General features: G+C 39.4%; 1 protein-coding gene across 6 annotated transcripts in view; it reads right to left on the reverse strand.

Moving 5' to 3' along the window:
• Positions 1-19617, reverse strand: part of AMBRA1 (autophagy and beclin 1 regulator 1) — a 170303-nt gene that overhangs the window by 41973 nt on the left and 108713 nt on the right. For all 6 annotated transcript variants that reach the window (XM_077863061.1, XM_077863058.1, XM_077863064.1 and 3 more), the window contains one exon: positions 651-761. In XM_077863061.1, the coding sequence (XP_077719187.1) occupies positions 651-761 (111 nt within the window). The remainder of the gene's footprint in view (positions 1-650; positions 762-19617) is intronic.

A 19617-nucleotide genomic window follows, 5' to 3' on the forward strand; every position in this document is an offset into this window, starting at 1 on the left:
GGCCATTTCATCAGATAGTGTGGCCTATCACTTGAAGTATTCAAGTAGAAGTTGAACTGCCACTTCTTAGGAATGTGCAAGTCCTTCTACATAAAAAGTGAAGCGAGCTGTCTAAAATGCTGTGATGAACAGCTGGAACATGGGATTGCAGACTCCCCTGGAAGCTGGGAAAATGGACTATGAGACAGACATGTTTGTAAATCACATATGAACCATGTCATCTACTTTGTTCCACCGAGCTCTGGATTAATAAATGAGTTTAACATCACCATAAGCTTTCCTCAAGGGGCACAAGCACTAGCTCTCAGTTCCTACACTCCCTTCCCTTTCTCTGCTTTTCAGTTTCACTTAAACATTGAGGCTTAGGACAATGAGCTAACAGTTGGTGAACTCCCCAGAAGAGAGACACCTTCATCTTTGTATCCATCTATCTTGGCATTGCTCCTAGCACTGCAGCTACCATGGTTCACTCCTCACGGTGGGTGCTCAAAACACATCTGCTGAATGACTGCCTGAGAGCTGCAGAAATGGCAGGTGGCAATCAGCTGATCAACAAGATGATGAAAATGCTGGTGCTCCATGGGTTTCTGAGTTCTGGCTCACCAATAAGAAATACCCCTTCCACCAGTACCAGCTCTACTTTGGCTTACCATTACTGATTTCCGGGAGGTCAAACTTAGTGAAGTCCCACCACTGGAGCCGGTAGGTAGTATTGGCAATGTTACTGGCCACAGCTGACTGTCCATCACCAATCACTGCCCCTGGTGGGGGAGAAGACAAAGAGAACACATTATAGTCTTTATCTATGTTTCCTCTGTACACATAAAACGACATGTACTGGGATAAGCAGGAGAGGGGGAAGAGGAAAAACCATCTGCCAAGTCCCCATCTCAAAGAGAAACCAGACACGTCTCAGAAACAATCCTACCGGAAACATAATCCCATTCATCAGCCCCTCCCATGATTACTTAACATTTCCTTAGTGCCAACAATGTGGCAGGTACTGTGTACGTCTTGTCTGCCAGACTCTTATTCTAAAGAGACAGAGTTTTCATAAACATGTGGGGTTGGGGGGGTAAGTAAAAAAATGGGAGGACAACATTAACACAGAAAAGCATTTCATTCCTGGATGTCTTTGTTGTAAGCAGTGCTCTTTGGGAGAAAATGTCTCCTTTGTACATGACCTTCTTCCTAATAAAACATCTCAAAAGGAGGCGTCTTTCAGGGAAGAGAAGAGACAGCCAGTATGCAGCTGACTGGATAGACAGAGACAGTAAAGAACAAATGAAGTCATCGTTGTTAATTTCTTCTGGACCCCTGGCATGTAACACAGCAGAAATTTATGAGTCTGGCTTTTCAGTATCAGAGTATTTTTATTAAGGCAATATTTTACAAACCCCTCCCCTCCCCGCCCCATGAGAACTTCCCTGAATCCAGGTTCACTTGAAACATCTCACGGTTTAACTTTCCCTGAGATATACACTTCTGGATGACATTCTTTTCCTTGGTAACCAATTAAATAAAAAATGGATTTTTTTTAACAGGGTGACACTTTAATTTGCAGTTGTATTTCATTTACATGAACATGTCATTTCTTCCTCCTCCTTCCGAGGTGCATTTCATACACAACCACCCTTTTGATCAGACAGAGCCAAACCCTCTCGGGAGAACAGAACACTGTTGTATGCTAGACAACCTAAATGGTATTCTCTGCTGCAAATCACCTCTTACTTTAAGAAACTGAACTTGTTAGAGCGCACTAGCCTTGGAACAACGGACAATTTTATACCTAGATTCCTCGGTTATTACCATCTTCCTCCTCTGCATATCACTGTAAAAGGGTCTCGGCATCTGTATTTTTCCCCCCATTTGATGAGCTGCATTTACTGCTCTGCCATTCCTGGTCTTTCTCTATTCTGAGCTGCATTTATTGCTCTGCCATTCCTGGTCTTTCTCTATTCTGTCCTCAAATGGTCAAGAGGTTGTTCAGAGAGAAAATGTTCTCTATACAAGCCAGGAAAGTACTCCTCTCATTCTTTTCCTGTTGCAGCAAGCCACTACATGGGAAGACTCTTCAACATTAGTTTATTGATAGTGTCCTTGTCCCAGTTTTGATTTGTTTTGTTTTTAAAAGATTTTACTTATTTATTCATGAGAGACACACAGAGAGAGGCAGAGACATAGGAAGAGGGGAGGACACTCCTTGTGGGAAGCCCGATGGGGGACTCGATTCCCAGGTCCCCAGGATCATGACCTGAGCTGAAGGCAGATGCTCAACCACTGAGCCACCCAAGCATCCCTGCAGTTTCAATTTGTAAAGAAAGGTATAAATAACAGTTCATTTCCAAGATGATAATACTGCTAGATTATGTATTCTCGATATGGGTAATATTGCCCCTATGGGGGCAAAAACTGGTTCATGGGGAAGTCTTAGTGCAATCACTAGCTTGCCTCCTATATACTGTAGTATATGACAGAAATACAGCCCATCTGTGATATTAAAATTTCATGGGAGGGGGGGTCATTGGGTGGAAAATGTCTACAGTCTCCTTCAGAGAGTAATAATCAAGTAAAGGTTGAAATACTGTTCTAGATACACTACCTACACCACAATATTCTTTTAAAATCTCACAGATTCAAAGACATAGACCCAGATGGTCATGATCACCCTGAAGGCCTGAGAAAGTCAGCATTTGGGGGTGTTGTCAATGAGCCCACTGACCTCAAACTCCTACTGAGGGCCCTGTGGCATATCACCCAGATGAGGTAAATAAATAAATCTTCTTAAAAATGTTAACCTTTATAGAATATTCTATAATAATTACACCTGACTTGAGAACTTTTGCTGAACTTCTTCTGGGTCATGAGGAGGATAAGCTACATATAGGACTTTCTTTTTCTTTCTTTTTTTTTTTTTTTTAAATGACTTTAAAAAAAATTTATTCATGAGACACACACACAGAGAGGAAGGCAGAGACACAGGCAGAGGGAGAAGCAGGCTCCATGCAGGGAGCCTGATGTGGGACTTGATCCCACGTCTCCAGGATCAGGCCCTGGGCTGAAGGCGGTGCTAAACTGCTGAGCCACCCAGGCTGCCCCATATAGGACTTTCTTAATAGGAACTTTTAAATTTTTTTATGCCCCTTTGATAATGAAAATCATTTTTTAGTTCTAAGGAATACCACTTCCTTGGAAAGAATTACTCAGTTTCACTCTGATCCAGGCTCAACATCACTAAGCTTATGAACTGTTGTCCTGGCTTGCTTATCTACGTGGTTGACATATCTCTCTGACCACCAGTCTCCCTCACACCACTATAGTTTCCTTATCATGTCATCCAACTTTTAACAGAAGATCATAAAACACCAAATGATAGAAGGTTAGTTTGATTTCTCAGTAGATGATGAACAAAATGCTAGCTGCTAAAAGAGTAAGAAATAAACTGAAGAAACAAAATCCATACTCCAAAAACTTAAAATCTGGAGGAGAGGATGGGAGCTACAATCAGGAAAACAGTTAAGGAAAATACCAGATGCTTTAAGAGTGCTGTGGATCTGCAACTGGGAACACAATGATTAAGACTCCAACCCCCAGCTCCAGTAGCTCCTGTACCGTCCATGCCTCCAGAAATGTCTTCTGGAGAACAGCTGTGCAATGTAATAAACATGGATGACAGCACTGTATGGAAGAGACTAGGGAGGTGTTCTCTGCCAATGGTGCCAGAGCGCTGAGGAGAAATGGAGCCTGGCACCAGAGAGTCGATTTTCAGTGCAGTGTAAACATAGATTAGGAAGCAAAAGATGCCAGCAACAGATTAGTGTATTGTCACCAGGTTCTCTTCTATAAGAGCTGCAAGCCAGCTGAGCCTGTCTCTCGGAAACATCAGGAAGAAAAAGTATCACCCTATTAAAAAGCCCCAACCATTTAGTAGGCCTCTGGCCACTAAGCTGAAGGTATAGGAAATGTGCCAGAATGAGTTAATGGACGAAGCTACAAAATATTTACATAGGAGGCACTTAGCCTCAGAAGCCAAATCCTGAGAGACTGTTGAGAGATTTCTGAGGCCTCAACGTTTTCTCAGTAATAATGGGATGGAACAAGCTAGACTCAGGGTCTCTCAACCTCCGCTATTGATATTTTGGGCCAGATAATTCTTTGTTTAGGGCACAGAGTAAGTCTTGGGCTTTACAGGATGTTTAGCAATATCCCTGGCCTCGGCCCAATAGATGCCAGAGGCATACTACCCAGTCACCCAGTTGAGACAACCAAAATTGTATCCAAACTTTGCCAAATGTTCCCCAGGGACCAAACTCATCCCTTGGAGAAAACTCCAGCTAAATAAATATAGCCTACAGTTTTGTTTTTTTTAAAAGATTTTATTCATTCATTCATTCATTCATTCATTCATTCATTCATTCAAGACAGACATAGGGAGAGAGAGGCAGAGACACAGGCAGAGGGAGAAGCAGGCTCCATGCAGGGAGCCTGATGTGGGACTTGATTCCAGGTCTCCAGGATCATGCCCTGGGCGGAAGGCAGATGCTTAACCACGGAGCCACCCAGGTGTCCCTATAGCCTACATTTTAACTCCAAGACAGGCACTCTTAGTAAGTACCACAACTACTAGAATGCCTACTGCTAATAGCATGCAAACTCTTAGTGATACTGATTTTGGAAAGAAACTAATCAAAGGCATAGCATCATACAAATATTCTCTTAGCAAGCTTAGTTTTCCATTTCTGTATGGATTAGAGGTTAACTTGAACTGGGATATTATGGCTTGCAGTTTCGTTTTTGTATGACATTTGATAATACAGGCTTCAGAATCAGATGGACCTGATTTTGACACTTTCTGCTAGTACCTACTATAGTGTGATTTTGTGTAAATTAACATCTCTGAAACTCTGTTTTCTTATCTGTTAAAAGGGTATTATAATAATAATACCTACAGGGCACCTGAATGGCTCAGTCGGTTGAGCATCTGACTCTTGATTTCAGCTTGGGTCATGATCTGAGGGTCGTGAGATGGAGCCCCACGTCGGGCTTTGTACTCAGCATGGAGTCTGCCTGAGTCTCTCTCTCCTTCCCCCAACCCTCCCCGTGTTTGCATTCTCTAACAAAACGTCTAAAAAATAATAAACAATGCTTACAGTTTATAGGGTTATTGGGAGAACTTATTCAAACAGTAAATGTAAAGTGATGGCAAATAATAAGTGTCTAATAAATGACTACTATTAAAATTAATCATTTATTCCAATCTCTGTATGCTTTTCCTTTATAGGTATACCTCTGTAATCAACAAGTCATAGATAGAGGTCCTTTTATAAAAGACTGGCCCAAATTATGTGCGAGGGCCAAGAGAGAGAAGCATTTAATTTTAGAATTAAGGTCAAATGTCAAGGCCCTAGACTCATTAGTAACTTTGTACTTGAAAAACAGCTAAGGTTAAAATCGATCACATTCTGGGCCACAAAACCCACTGAAACACATTTAAAAGAATGGAAATCATACAAAGTATGCTGTCAGATGATAGGGAATTAAACTAGAAATTAGTAGCAAAAAAATAACTGGAAAATCCCCAAATACTTGGAGATTAAGCAACACACTTTAAATAACACATGGCTCAAAGAAGACATCTCAAGAGAAATTTTTAAATATTTTGAATTAAATGAAGATGAAAATACAACTTATTAAAATTTGTTGAATGCAACAAAAGCAGTTTTAGAGGGAAATGTACTGTACCAAGTGTATATATTAGAAAAGAAGAAAGATCTAAAATCAATAATTTAAGCTTCCATCTTAGGAAAGAAGAAAAAAAATAAAAATTGGAGAAGAAATCAATGAAATGAAAAACAAGAAATCAATAGAAAAAATAATAAAACCAAAAGCTAGTTCTTTAGAAAGATCAATGTAATTGATAACCTCTAGCCTAGCTAACTGAAGAAAAAAGACACAAATTATCAATATCAGAAATAAAAGAGGGACCATCACTACTGACGTGTGGACACCAAGAGGATAATAAAAGACTACTATGAACAATCTGATGATAATATAGAAGAAATGGACCAATTCCTTGAAAGACACAGTCTACACCAAATTTACACAAGAAGAAATTGATAATCTGAACAAGCCTATTATCTATTAAGTTGAATTAATCATTAATCTCCTCAAACAGAGGGTGCCTGGGTGGTCCATTTGGTTACGACTGACTTTTTTTTTTTTTTTAAGATTTTATTTATTCATGAGGGACACAGAGTGAGAGAGGGGAACAGAGATATAGGCAGAGGGAGAAGCAGGCTCACCGTGGGGAGCCTGATGCGGGTATCGATCCCAGGACCCTGGGATCATGACCTGAGCCCAAGGCAGATGTTCAACCACTGAGCCACCCAGCCATCCCATGCCTCTGACTCTTGATTTTGGTTTAGGTGATGATCTCAGGGTCATAAGATGGAGCACGACATCAGGCTCTGTCAGGCTCCCTCTCCCTCTGCCTCCCCTGCCCCTGATTCACTCTCAGACTCTCTCTCAAAATAAATAAATAAATCTTAAAAAACAAAAAACAAAAAAACACACAAACCAACCCAAATCTCCCAAAGAGAAAGTGCCAGGTCCAAAGGGGTTCACTGGTAAATTCTATCAAACATCTAAGGAAGAAATTACATTAAAAAAAAAAAAAAAAAAGAAATTACATTAAATCTCTACAATTTCTTTTTTTTTTAAGGTTTTATTTATTTATTCATGAGAGACAGCGGGGGGTGGGGGGGGCGGGCGGGCGGCGGTCTGCCGGGGCAGAGACACAGGCAGAGGGAGAAGCAGGCTCCATGCAGGGAGCCCAATGTGGGACTCAATTCTCGGTCTCCAGGATCACTCCCTGGGCCAAAGGTGGCGTTAAACCACTGAGCAACCCAGGCTGCCCCAAATCTCTACAATTTCTTACAGAAAGCACAAGTGGGACTACGTCCTAACCCACTTTATAAGGCCAGTATTGCCCCGATACTAAGACCAGACCAAGATAGTGAAGAAAGGAAAACTACAGACTAATATTTCAGAAGCCAAAATCCTCAACCAAATATTAGCAAGTCAAATCCAGTAATATATTTAAAAAATTATACGCTGTGACCAATGGGATTTATCCCAAGTAAGCAAGGCTAGTTCAACATTTGAAAATCAATATAATCCAGTACATCAACAGGATAAAGAAGAAAAATCATATAGTCATATCAATACATGCAGAAAAAGCATATGACAAAATTCAATACCTACTCACAGTAAAAACTGTCAGGAAACTAGGAAGAGAGGAGAACTATCTCAACTAGATAGAAAATGTCTACCAAAACCCTACAGCTAACATTTTACTTAATGATCAGAAACTATATGATTTTCCCCTAAGACTGAGAACAAGCAAGGATGTCTCCTCTCACTACTGCTCTTCAACATTGTACTGGAAGTCCTACCTAATGCAGTTAGAAAAGTAAGTAAGAGGAAGAAATAAAACTTGGAGAAGAAGAAACATTGGAGAGGAAGAAATAAAACTGTTCACAGATGACACGACTGTCTATGTAGAAAATCCAAAGAATAATAAAAGTAACTCCTAAAACTATTAAGCAATTAAGTCAAGACTGCAGATACAAATTATACAATTGCAGATACAATTATATCAAGATATAAAGAGTTAACAGCTTTTTTATATATCAGCAATGAACAAATTGGAATTGGAAGTTAAAAATACAATACCAATACATTAGACCAAAAAAAAAAAAAAAAGGAAATATTTAGGTATAAATCTAACAAAATATGTACAAGAGTTCTATGATGAAAACTACAAAACTCGAATGAAAGCAATCGCAAAAGATCTCCAATATTTATTGGAGAGATACTCCATGTTCCTGGATAGAAAGACTCAATACTGCTAAGATGTCAATTGTCCCCAACTAGCTCTATAGATTCAATGCAATCCCAATCAAAATCCCAGAACATTACTTTATGAATACTGATAAATTTTAACGTTCATCTGGAAAGGCAAGATTCAGAATAGCCAGTACAATATGCAAGAAAAGAACAAAGTTGGAAGACTGACACTACCTGACTTCAAGACTTATGATAAAACTATAGTAATGAAGATGGTGTGGCACTGCTGAAACAATAGACAAATAGATCAATGAAGCAGAACAAAAAGCCCAGAAATAAACCCAAGCAAAGAGAGTCAATTGATCTTTGACAAAGGTGCAACAGAAATTCAACAGAGAAAGACAATCTTTACAACAAATGGAGCTGAAACAACTGGACATTCACATGCAAAAATATGAATCTAGACACAAATCTTGTACTTTTCACAAAATTAACTCAAACTGGATCAGATCTGGATGTAGAACACAAAACTCTAACATTCCTAGGAGATAATACAAGAGAAAATCTAGGTGACCTTGAGTTTGTCAATTACTTTTCTACCAAAAGTACAATCTGTGAAAGAAAAAACTGACAAAGTTGACTTCATTAAAATTAAAAGCTTCTGCTTGGAGAAAGACACTATGAAAAGACAATGAAAAGCCAAGCCACAGACCAGTAGAAAATTTCTGCATAACATTTAACTAATAAAAGACTGGTTTCTAAAATATACAAAGAACTCTTAAAATTCAACAATAACGAAACAACCTGATTTTAAAACTGGCAAAAAATCTGAACAAACATCTCACCATGAAGATATACAGATGTAAATAAGTATATGAAAAGATGCTCAACATTATTTCTCATTAGGGAACTGCAAAATAAAATAACAATGAGAAGCTACTACACACTAATCAGAATGGCTAAGATAAAAACCACTGATCATATCAAACGGTGAAGAGGATGCAAAACAGCAGGAACTCTCATTCCTTGCTGGTGGGAATACAATGGTAAAACTAACTTTAGAAGACAGATTGGCAGTTTCTTTGCACTAAACATACTCTTAACCAAATGATCCAGCAATGTTCCTTGGTATTTAACTTAAATCAGTTGAAAGCGTATGTCACACAAAAACCTACACACAGATGTTTATAACAGCTTTATTCATAACTGCCAAAACTTGGAAGCAACCGAGGTATACTTTAATAGGAGAATAGATAAACTGTGGTACAACCATACAGTGGAATATTATTCAGCTCTGAAAAGAAACAAGCTATAGAGCCATGAAAAGACAATGAGGAAATTTAAGTAAAAGCAGCAAAAACCTGTAAGTAGTGTGATGCTAACTATGTCATTCTGGAAAAACCAGAACCATGGACATAGTAAAAAGATCAGTGGTTGCCAGAGGTTTGGGGGTGAGAAGGAGGTATAGTTGTAGCACCAAAAAGATGTTTTGGGGCAGTGAAATTACTTTGTAGGATACTATGATGATGGATACATGTCATCATATATTTGCCAAAATCCATGAACTTAACATTAAGAGTGAAACTTAATGTGAACTATGGACTCTGGGTGATAATGGTATGTCCGTCTGTGTTGGTTTGTGGATTACATTAAGTTTCACTATTATATATATATTATACATGTCTCCACTATATATGTAATACATATACACACACACACACACACACACACACACACACTCTCCATTTTGGAGAAGGATGGTGATGGTGATGGGGGAGGTCTATGGGTATAGTACAGGAGGAAATATATGGAACTCTGAGCTTTCTACTTGATTTTTTTGTAAACCTAAGACTGTTTTTTAAAAAAAAATCTATTAATTAAAAAAACAAAAACAGAGAGAAAGACAGAAAGAACCCCAGACTCTCACTCATGTTCTAGGAGACAGTGGAAACAGTAGCTATTTATAAGGATATTGGCAGTCACAGCAGTTCACTTTCAATCATATAACCACAGAGTTCATCCCTGGAGCCTCAGAGCAAAAAAATAAATAAGGATGATTCTAACATGAGACAAAACAAGGGCAGAAAAGAAACTTAAGTCCAGTGATCCTGGCCAACCATCAGAGAACAACAACAGCAAAACCAAGCTACCAAGTTTCATTCTCTCAAGTCAAGACTTCAACTTGTAGGCTGGAAGCCTTGGAAATGTGTCTAGGGATAAAATCTTAACGTCATGACAGGCACATGGTAGGTGAGCTCTACCCATACCTGATAGCCTGCATGCCTCTCTCTGCCTTTGCTTCTCTCAGACTCTGTTCTGTTGCTTGGAAAGGAAAATTAGAAACCTTTTTTCAAAAACAGCTTTTAGTCTCTCTCCAAGATCTGTTCTAGGAGCAGGAAAGTGAAGAGCATGATTCAACAGTGAAAATACGGAACAATGGGAATCATTAGCAAATGTATCAGAAAAGCTAATTTGGGAGGGTAAAAAAGGGCAAGTTACAAAGAAGAAAACGATTAAATTATATTTCAGTCCTATAAAATTGTTCCATTTGAGGCCTAATTCAGAATGGCCATCTCTGACTGTGCTGCTGGGAAGACAGAGTAAGAATGGGGCTGGGGGCCAAAGACTCATCAGCCTGGAAACACAATTACTATCCTTCTGCTTGGTTGTGATATGAAGTCAAGAACCAGTTTGCTAATTGGTCAACAGAACAGAGACCAGAAACTCCAGGGCAAGTCCAACTGAACAGTTTATCAACTTTAAAAAAATTCTCTTTAGAAAGGCAGTCACAAAAGACCACATATTGTATGATTCTATTTACATGAAATGTCTAGAATAGGTAAAGCTATAGAGACAAAAAGTAGACAAGCGTTTGCCTAGGGCTGGAGGAGGAAGGGGAGGGCTGGGGAAAGGGAGAAGTGACTGCTAATGGGTACAGGAATGTGATAAAAATGTTCTGAAATATACAGATAGTGGCAATAGTTGCAGAACTCTGAATATATTAAAAAACCACTGAACTTTAAATAGGTGAACTATATAGTATGTGAGTTATATCTCAAGGCTATTATTAAAAAATACTAATTATGTTTCCCAAATTTCTAAGAAGTATTTTGTGTAGTCATCAATAAATTATGCATGGATTATTCATGCATAATTCATGCAATTTACCCCGTTGTAAAAACTATATAAACTACTCAATATAAATTTTGGTTAACTTGGAAAGTAAAATATGGCAATCCCATTTTCGGAATCTCTTTGCATTTCTTTAATAATTTCAAGTACTGGGGAGTCTCTTTTGTTTACTGGCTCACTGTTTTTTGGTTTTTGGTTTTGGTGTGTACTGCACGTACCCATATCTTATGTGCATTTCTATGTTTGGTTATTTTAAGTTTTTTCTTGCAGACTGTTTAAAGCTCTTTGTAAATTAATAAACTGGTTTCTATGAAAAATAATTATTCTTAGAGCAATACAACATGGGATTATTTGGACATAAAAAGCATTTTCCTCCCTAAGTATATACTGAATGGCATTCCAGGAAGAACACTTATTCTTCTTTCCAAAAAGCTGCATTCGAATGTAGTCTTTAAATCTGCTTTAAGAAGGAAATATAAGGGATCCCTGGGTGGCGCAGCGGTTTGGCATCTGCCTTTGGCCTGGGGCGCAATCCTCAAGACCCGGGATTGAATCCCATGTCGGGCTCCCAGTGCATGGAGCCTGCTTCTTCTCCCTCTGCCTATGTCTCTGCCTCTCTCTCTCTCTCTCTCTGTGTGACTATCATAAATAAAAAAATAAAAAAAAAAAGAAGGAAATATAACTAAGTACTTTGTCATACTCACTTTGTTGCCTTATCACCATTTAAAAAATCTCATCTAAAACCACAGTCAATTATTCTATAGCCTGGGGACCTAGAAAGAGGCCCTGGTAGCAGATAACACGGCTTCCTCCAAGAGTAGAAGTCTCTCATTTATAGTTTTGACATTGAAGAAACTGACCAAACTATATATAGTTTGTTTAAAAGCTTTATGAGATGTAATCCACATATCAGACAATTCACCTACTTAAAGCATGTACAACGCAAAGGGTTTTAGTATATTCACACCAATGTGTAACCATTATCAAAACCAATTTTTTACAATGACCATCACTACTATATAATTTCAGGATATTTGCCTCCTCTTTCTCCTCCCTCGGTACCTTCACTGCTAGCAGTCACCCTCCTCCACTCTGGCCTACTCTCTCCCTCCTAGCTGGAGGCAACCACTAATCTATTTTCTTTTTCTATCATTTTGCCTTCCCTGCACATTTCATCTAAATAGAAACACATGACAGGTGACTATGTCTGGATTCTTTCATTTAGCACCACATTTACAAAGTTCATCCATGTTGTAGCATGTATCAGTACTTCATTCCTTTTATGGCCAAAGAATGTTCCACTGTATGTTTATAAACGAACCACAGGTTCACATGAGAGTAAGGTAATAGTTTTTATTTATAGAAAACACACTGCATGGAACTTAGCAATCATAAAACTGTCTGAGGGAAACAGAACTATTTCCTGTGGAAGGAAAAAGTAGATTTTTAAAGAGGTTTTCAGGTTTTCAATTCTGAGTATATTGCCTATAGCTGAAACTGAGTCTTCACTTTTTCCTGAGGCTAAAATAAAAGATAAGAGGAGTATTAGGGGACATTGTTTTCTGTAAAAACAAAAATAAAACCACAAACAGGTATCACGTAGATATCTATAATTCTGACACAGGAAACGTTCTCAGTAAGTTTTGTAGTATATCAGAATTAAGCTGTTTAATAACTGCTCTAGGGGTTCCTGGGTGGCTCAGTTGGTTGAGCATCTGCCTTTGGCTAGGGTCATGATCTCAGGGTCCTGGGATTGAGCCCCACATTGGGCTCCCTGCTCAGCAGGGAATGTGCTTCTCCCTCTCTCCCTACCCCTTCCCCTGCTTGTGCCCTCTCCCCCACTCAAATACATGAATAAAATCTTTTTAAAAAAAGAACTGCTCTAACTGGTCACTTAAACTGATCAAGATAAATCATACAATATAAATTTGAAATGTATTTAACATAAACCAAAGGGTAAACATTTTACAGATACAGGTATCAATGACTATACATGGTCTTAGCAGGAACTGGGTCCCTAAATCAACAAAATTTTATTGTTCAATAAACTCCTAAAGGCTCCAAAACCTCCTACCCCTAAGAATAAGGGTAGCATTAGTCCACACACAAATCAGGAACTTTAGGGGCAGATTCCAGAAAGATAAGGAAATGCCTTATTGTGGAGGTCAAAGGCATTGGATAAGGCCAACAAAACAAATCATAGTCTGAAAACTCAGCAAGGAAATTAGAAAGGCCTGGAATACAGAACATGTGCACAGAAGGGAAAAGAAATAGTTATGAACTATTTCTACATATTATAACAGCTTCATCAAAATTTTTCTCAAAACAACAATTCTATCCAGGATTATGTGACCACAGTAGAATAAGTTTTATAACACACCAAGAGAGGAAGAGATAACCGTGTATTCATTAGGGCCAGAGCAGTGGATATAGTCTTCCTTTCAGAGTAAGTAGCACAAAGAACCTGGTATTAATTTCTTTAAAAACTGTAACAAAGGGTGCCTAGGTGGCTCAGCTGGTTAAGCATCTGCCTTTGGCTCAAGTCATGATCCCAGGGTCCTGGGATCAAACCCTGCATTGGGCTTCCTGCTCAGCAGAGTCTGCTTTACTCTCTCTCTCACCCTCTGCTCCTTCTCTCTGTTTGTTCTTTCTCTCTAATAAACAAATAAAATCTTTAAAATATTTAAAATTAAAAATTGACAAAAAGGACCCAACATAAATTTACCATCTTAACTATTTTTAAGTGGTTTAGGAGTGTTTAGCAGTTAAACCAGTTCAGCAGTGTTAAGTATATTCACACTATTGTGAAACAAATCTCTGAAACCTTTTCATCTTGCAAATATGAAACACTAAACCCATTAAATAACTCCCCTTCCCTCCTCCCTCCAGCCCCTAGTCACCAAAATTCTTTGTTTCTATGAATTTGACCACTTTAGAAACATGTATGAGTGGAAGCATGCAATAACAGTATTAGTTTTTAACATGTCCTTGAAAGTAGAGAAGCAGAAATAGATAGCATGCACCCAAAGCCATTCACAGACAAGGTGTGAAATCAGGATCATACTCAAATCTACAGGAAGCAGCTAGTTCTGATGGGAGAAGGTAACCTCTAGGCTGGGCATGGCGATTTTCCCTTAAAAAGCCATTCAGAGGCGTCAAACAGAGCATAGGGCTCATGCCACTAGACTTAGTGACTTCAGAAAAGCCCAAAGGTGGTGGAGTTGCCATAAGGATACTTCACTTTCTAATTCAGGGATCACCAATGATTCAAACACGTTGCCTTGAATGTATCTGCGTCATTTGGAGTTCAGCAATGTATTTGACCCTAAAGCAAAGACAGTAAGCTGCTCTTCACCAGGTCCTCCCTCCTTTCTCCCATCATTTTTTTTTTCTCCCATCATATTAAAACCCAGGATTAACCTTGACTGTTGGGAGGGTGACTGGTACCTCCTAGCTCTCTGAAGTCAAACTAAGATGCTCCTGTGTGGGTAGATGAAGAGGCTGAGGCCCACCATTTTCATCACCATTCTGGAGATCTGCCCTTCTTCAATATATATGTCCTAATGAAGCAATTATCTAACACACTAATGATGTAATTGGAACAAGTAATTATGAAAGCAGAACATCCATTTTTAAAGAAATGAATATCATTACCTTTCTTCCACCCACAAACATTATTTAAGACAAAAACAAATAAGCTCACAAGAACACATGCTACTGAAAGATTATCAGGAACAACATTCCAAAACCCACAGCATTCAAGAGAAATACAGAAAAAAAGCCCAACAACCTCCAAATGAAAACAAGTTAAAAACCTAGCATTCATTCCCACCAGGCAGGATTTCCTCAAAGCCTCTACCTCTGACAGAAGACACGCAGGTGGATAAAAGCATTAAGAACTACTCTACCTCCACTTCCACACCCCCCACAACCTGGCATTCCAGGACCCCACCACCTCTGTTGTTGGGAGGATACTGGCTTAGGCAGGTCCCTGAGAGAAGCCAGGAAAGAAGTTGGAGAGGCTGTCATCCTCTCAACTGTTGCACAGTGGAGCTGCTCAAGGGGGTGCCTCAGCAGCAAGAGGATGGGCAGAGAGACGGGGGAGGGCAGGAGGAGGACTGAGGGAGAAAGGTGAGAGAGAAAGATGAACAGAGCATATGACCGACTCAAACACTGAATGGCTCTCACCAATCACTTGTCTTAAATTGCTGAGATTCCTGCAGCTTTTATTGTTTGGTGGAAGCACAAGTGAGCTGAATTGGACCAGAGGGTCCTGGGCTTGTCAGCAGCAGGAGGGAAACGACCTTTATTGCTGCAAAGAGGATGCAGATTTCAAAAGCCTAAAATCTGCAATGAAGGGAAATGGAAATGTGCTGAACGTGGGTTTGACTGGCAGCTTTCCTCATCTGTCGATCACAGGGTAATAAACACTGGGAGATGGCAGAAATGAAGATAAATGCTTTCAGCAGCACCATTCCCCACCCTCCCCTCCTCTTCCGCCCCCACTCAGCACATGACAAGAGTTAAAGCAAGAAAATAAATCAGCTTCTTAACCAACTCTTTTGTTAAAACTTTCCTTACAGGCCACCTACACGTGAATTATTGCTCTATGAGCCTACATTCTCATTAGGGAGCCCAGTTTGTAAAGGGTGAAAAGCTCCTGTCAAATCACACCTGTATATTTCAGGGTACAGCATTACCCAGCTGAGTCAGTCAGGGCCAACATGTGAGAAAGAGGCCAGGGCCACTCCCAGAGAGGAACACAACACCCTCCCACCTCCACCTCCACCCCACAGGGTGAAGGTCTCTAATCCAAAGCCTGGCACACTCAGTTTAGAGGAGACTTTGGAGTGCCAAGGGCAGCATGTTGTCACTTCACTGCAACAACTGCCACATTACTATTGAGTCAGGGACAGAAAAGCTAAGCTCTGAGGGCTAACAAAAAGCTCCCGGGGCTTGGCAGTCGAAAGTAAAGTCGATCAGAAAGTGGACTACAGAGGAGAATTCAGTCTTGAGCATCAGCTTCACATTCACTTTGGAATGAGAGAAACCTTTAAAAGGTGAATGATCTTACAGGTTTCCCACGAGTAGGTCTAAGGGAAGTATCGTGTATTCTGTGACTGACATTGAAATAAAGCATCTAGCCAACCTGGTTTTTGTAACGAGACTAGGATTTTTTAAGTCAGATGAAAAGGTCAGCAATTCTTAATGCTTGTGGCAGTTGCTTATAAGAAGGTGGTTGGAATTTTGTTAACCCCCCCCCCCCCCAAAAAAAAACACTACATCCTGATTCTGTCAAAAATCTTAGTAACTAGATCATTTAAGACATTTGAAAAGATACTTTACTCTACTGGCCCAGCCAGGCTATTTCCCTCTAGATCCTGAAATGGAAAAAGATTCCAGACCTTTGTTTTAAAGAGCAGGCACCAACTAGTAGAAAGTCTGGAGCAAAAATAAATGGGAGAAAGCGTGGTGACTGGGTCTGTTTCAAACCACAAACTACTCAGAAGCTTGAGTAGTCCCCAGAGTCATGCATATGCTGTGGGATCCTAGGAGATCAACACTTGTCACATGAAGATAGCGAATTTGAAATAGTTTCTAATTAAAATCCACTGTTCAGACAATAATACCAGGCACAAAGTGGAAAAGCATTATTAATGAACCCCATATTGAGACACAGCTAAAAGAATGTACCTGGAATCTAAACAACAATCCAGATCAGCCTTTCTAATCTGTAAACCTCAATAAAATCTTATCTCCTCCTGAAAGCTTTTCTGAATTATAAAGAAATCTCTGCCCACACAACATTAACCATTTCTTTTTTTTTTTTTTTTTAAGATTTTATTTATTTATTCATGAGAGAAAGAGAGATAGAGAGAAAGACACACACACACAGGCAGAGGGAGAAGCAGGCCCCACAAAGGAAGCCTGACGTGGGACTTGATCCTGGGTCTCCGGGATCATGCCCTAGGCCGAAGGTGGCACCAAACCACTGAGCCACCCGGGCTGCCCGTCATTTTCATAACACAAAACATTTGTCACCTTTTATATTATCTGGCTATAAGTAAATAAAGTTTGCTTTGAATTCAAGTGTTTATATAACTCTGTGTATACTTAGCCATCAATTTTCAGTTGGTACTACATGGTCTTTCCCCCTCTTTCTCTTTTTGTTTTTTTAGGGATGTGCAGAGGGAGAGGGAGAGAGAGAATCTTAAGCAAGCTGTATGCCCAGCACAGAGTCCGACACATGACCCTGAGATCATGACCTGAGATGAAACTAAGAGTCAGATGCTTAACCAACTGAGCCACTCAGGTGCCCTTGCTTCCTTTTTAAGATGACAGAAGGGGTCAATCTTTTTGACTTACATTTTTTTAAAGATCTTATTTATTTATTCATGAGAGAGACAGAGAGAGAGAGAGAGAGAGAGATAGGCAGAGGGAGTAGGCTCCCTGAGGGGAGCCTGATGCAGAACTCGATCCCAGGACCCCCGGATCATGACCTGAGCCAAAGGTAGACGCTTAACCACTGAGCCACCCAGGTGCTCCCTGAGTTACATTTTAAATACCGTACAGTCTTGGGACTTAGAATATCATATAGCAGACACAAAATATACAAGGGTAAGGAATACTGATGGGAACTGCAAGGAATGCCATTGCCAGACTTATAAGCTGTTCCTTCTACACGTGAGAAAATGTCACTTGTAAAGACTAGTCAGTCTTTACTGCTTATAATTATTATGGAGACAGACTGAATTATAAAGAACCAAACCATATGTGAAGGGAATTTGTAGTCCAGTATATACATCCATGGGACTAAGCAACCGCAATTTGCAAAAGGAGCTTATCTCTAATTGTAAATAAACCTAACCATCCATCAAGAAGAGAACTGTTAGGGGCATCTAGGTGGCTAAGATGGTTAAGCATCTGCCTTCTGCTAAGGTCATGGTCTTGGGATCCTGGGATTAAGCCTCGAGTCGGAGCTCCCTGCTTAGCGGGGAGTTTGCTTTTCCTTCTTTCCCTCCCCCCTGCTCATGCGCTCTTTCTCTCAAATAAATAAATGAAGAAGAAAAGAAGAAAAGAAGAAGAGGAGGAGGAAGAGGAGAACAGTTAGATTTTTAATCACACTATGGAACACTATAGAGTCATTAAAAAGAACTTACACATACTGACACAGAAAGCTGTTCTTGATCTATTGTTCTATATAATATCACCTCCATTAAAAAATAAAATGGAGAAAACTATATAGATGAGTAAGTACACATATGTATTGATTGTGCATGGAAAAAAATTTAGAAAGACACATTCCAAACCAACCAGGAATAAGATGAAGAGACGTTTATTTACCGTGCATATTTTGATAGTATCTGAATTATTTACAATGAACCTGTATTATTTTATGGATTGTAAAAGGGCAGGTAGAGTGATGAGTTACCCTTTATAATGATCTACTAAAAAGTTACACATTTTGCTATTTAATAACTCCAATATTTATTTAATACATACATTTATTTGTTCCATGAAGCTAACTAGTTGAAGGACTTAAGAAAATATTCCTTGGTCCTGGGTTTGCAATAAAATTCACAAACTCCAAGTTTTCCATTTTCACTGAGAGCCCATCAGAATGGTGCCCTGAGATGCTCTTCATACATCTGAGAAGTGATGTCTTGTTAGCCAAATAATCTGTGCTATGTGACTAAAAAAGGAGCCAGCACAATTCCATCCCTGGAGTAAATATCTTAGAGAAAATGCTACATATATACACAAGGAGATATGTCAAAAAAAGAAGTCTGAGGCATGCCATAATAGTAAAAATCTAGAAAACTTAATGTTTGTCAGTAAGGGAATAGACAGAAAATGTGTGTATGTGAATATTAGAATACTATGTAACAATTAAAAGGAATAAATCAAATTAAACTGTGTCAATGTGGATTGATTAAAAACATGACAAATTTCAAAAGTTGTAAAATGATACACGTGGTATGATACCCTTTATATAAATACAACTCTTCAAACACAAAACAGGGGTGCCTAGGTGGCTCAGTGGTTAAACCTTGGACTCTTGATTTCAGCTTGGGTCACTAACTCACGGTCCTTGGACTGAGCCCTGTGTCAGGCTCCTAGCTTGGCCTGGAGTCTGCTCCAAGTGCTTTCCCTCCCCCTCTGTCCCTTCCCTATCCCCCTGCTTGCACCCTCTCACTCTAAATAAAAAACATCTTTTAAAAACCTCACAAAACAATGATATTTTATGAATATATTAAATTATAGGGGTGCCTGGGTGGCGCATTGGGTCTCTAACTTTTGGTTTCAGTCCAGGTCATGATCTCAGAGTGGTGAGGTCAAGCCCTGAGCTACACTCCATGTTCAGTGCAGAGTCCACTTGAGACTCTCCTCTCCCTCTGCCCCTCCCCACCCCTGTACTCACTCTCTCAAATAAATAAATCAAATCTTAAAAAAAAAATTATAAAAGATGGACTGCAATTATATAAACCAAATTCATGATAGGAGCTGACTCTGTAGAACAGGAAATATAATTAGGGAAGTCAAAGGGAACTTCAACTGCAATGATTTTATTTTGAAAAACTGCGGCAAATAGGGCAAACTGGTTAACAACGCTTAAATCTCGGCTGGGGGTAGACA

This window comes from Canis aureus, chromosome 21 (assembly GCF_053574225.1).
Source record: "Canis aureus isolate CA01 chromosome 21, VMU_Caureus_v.1.0, whole genome shotgun sequence".
NCBI lineage: Eukaryota > Metazoa > Chordata > Mammalia > Carnivora > Canidae > Canis > Canis aureus.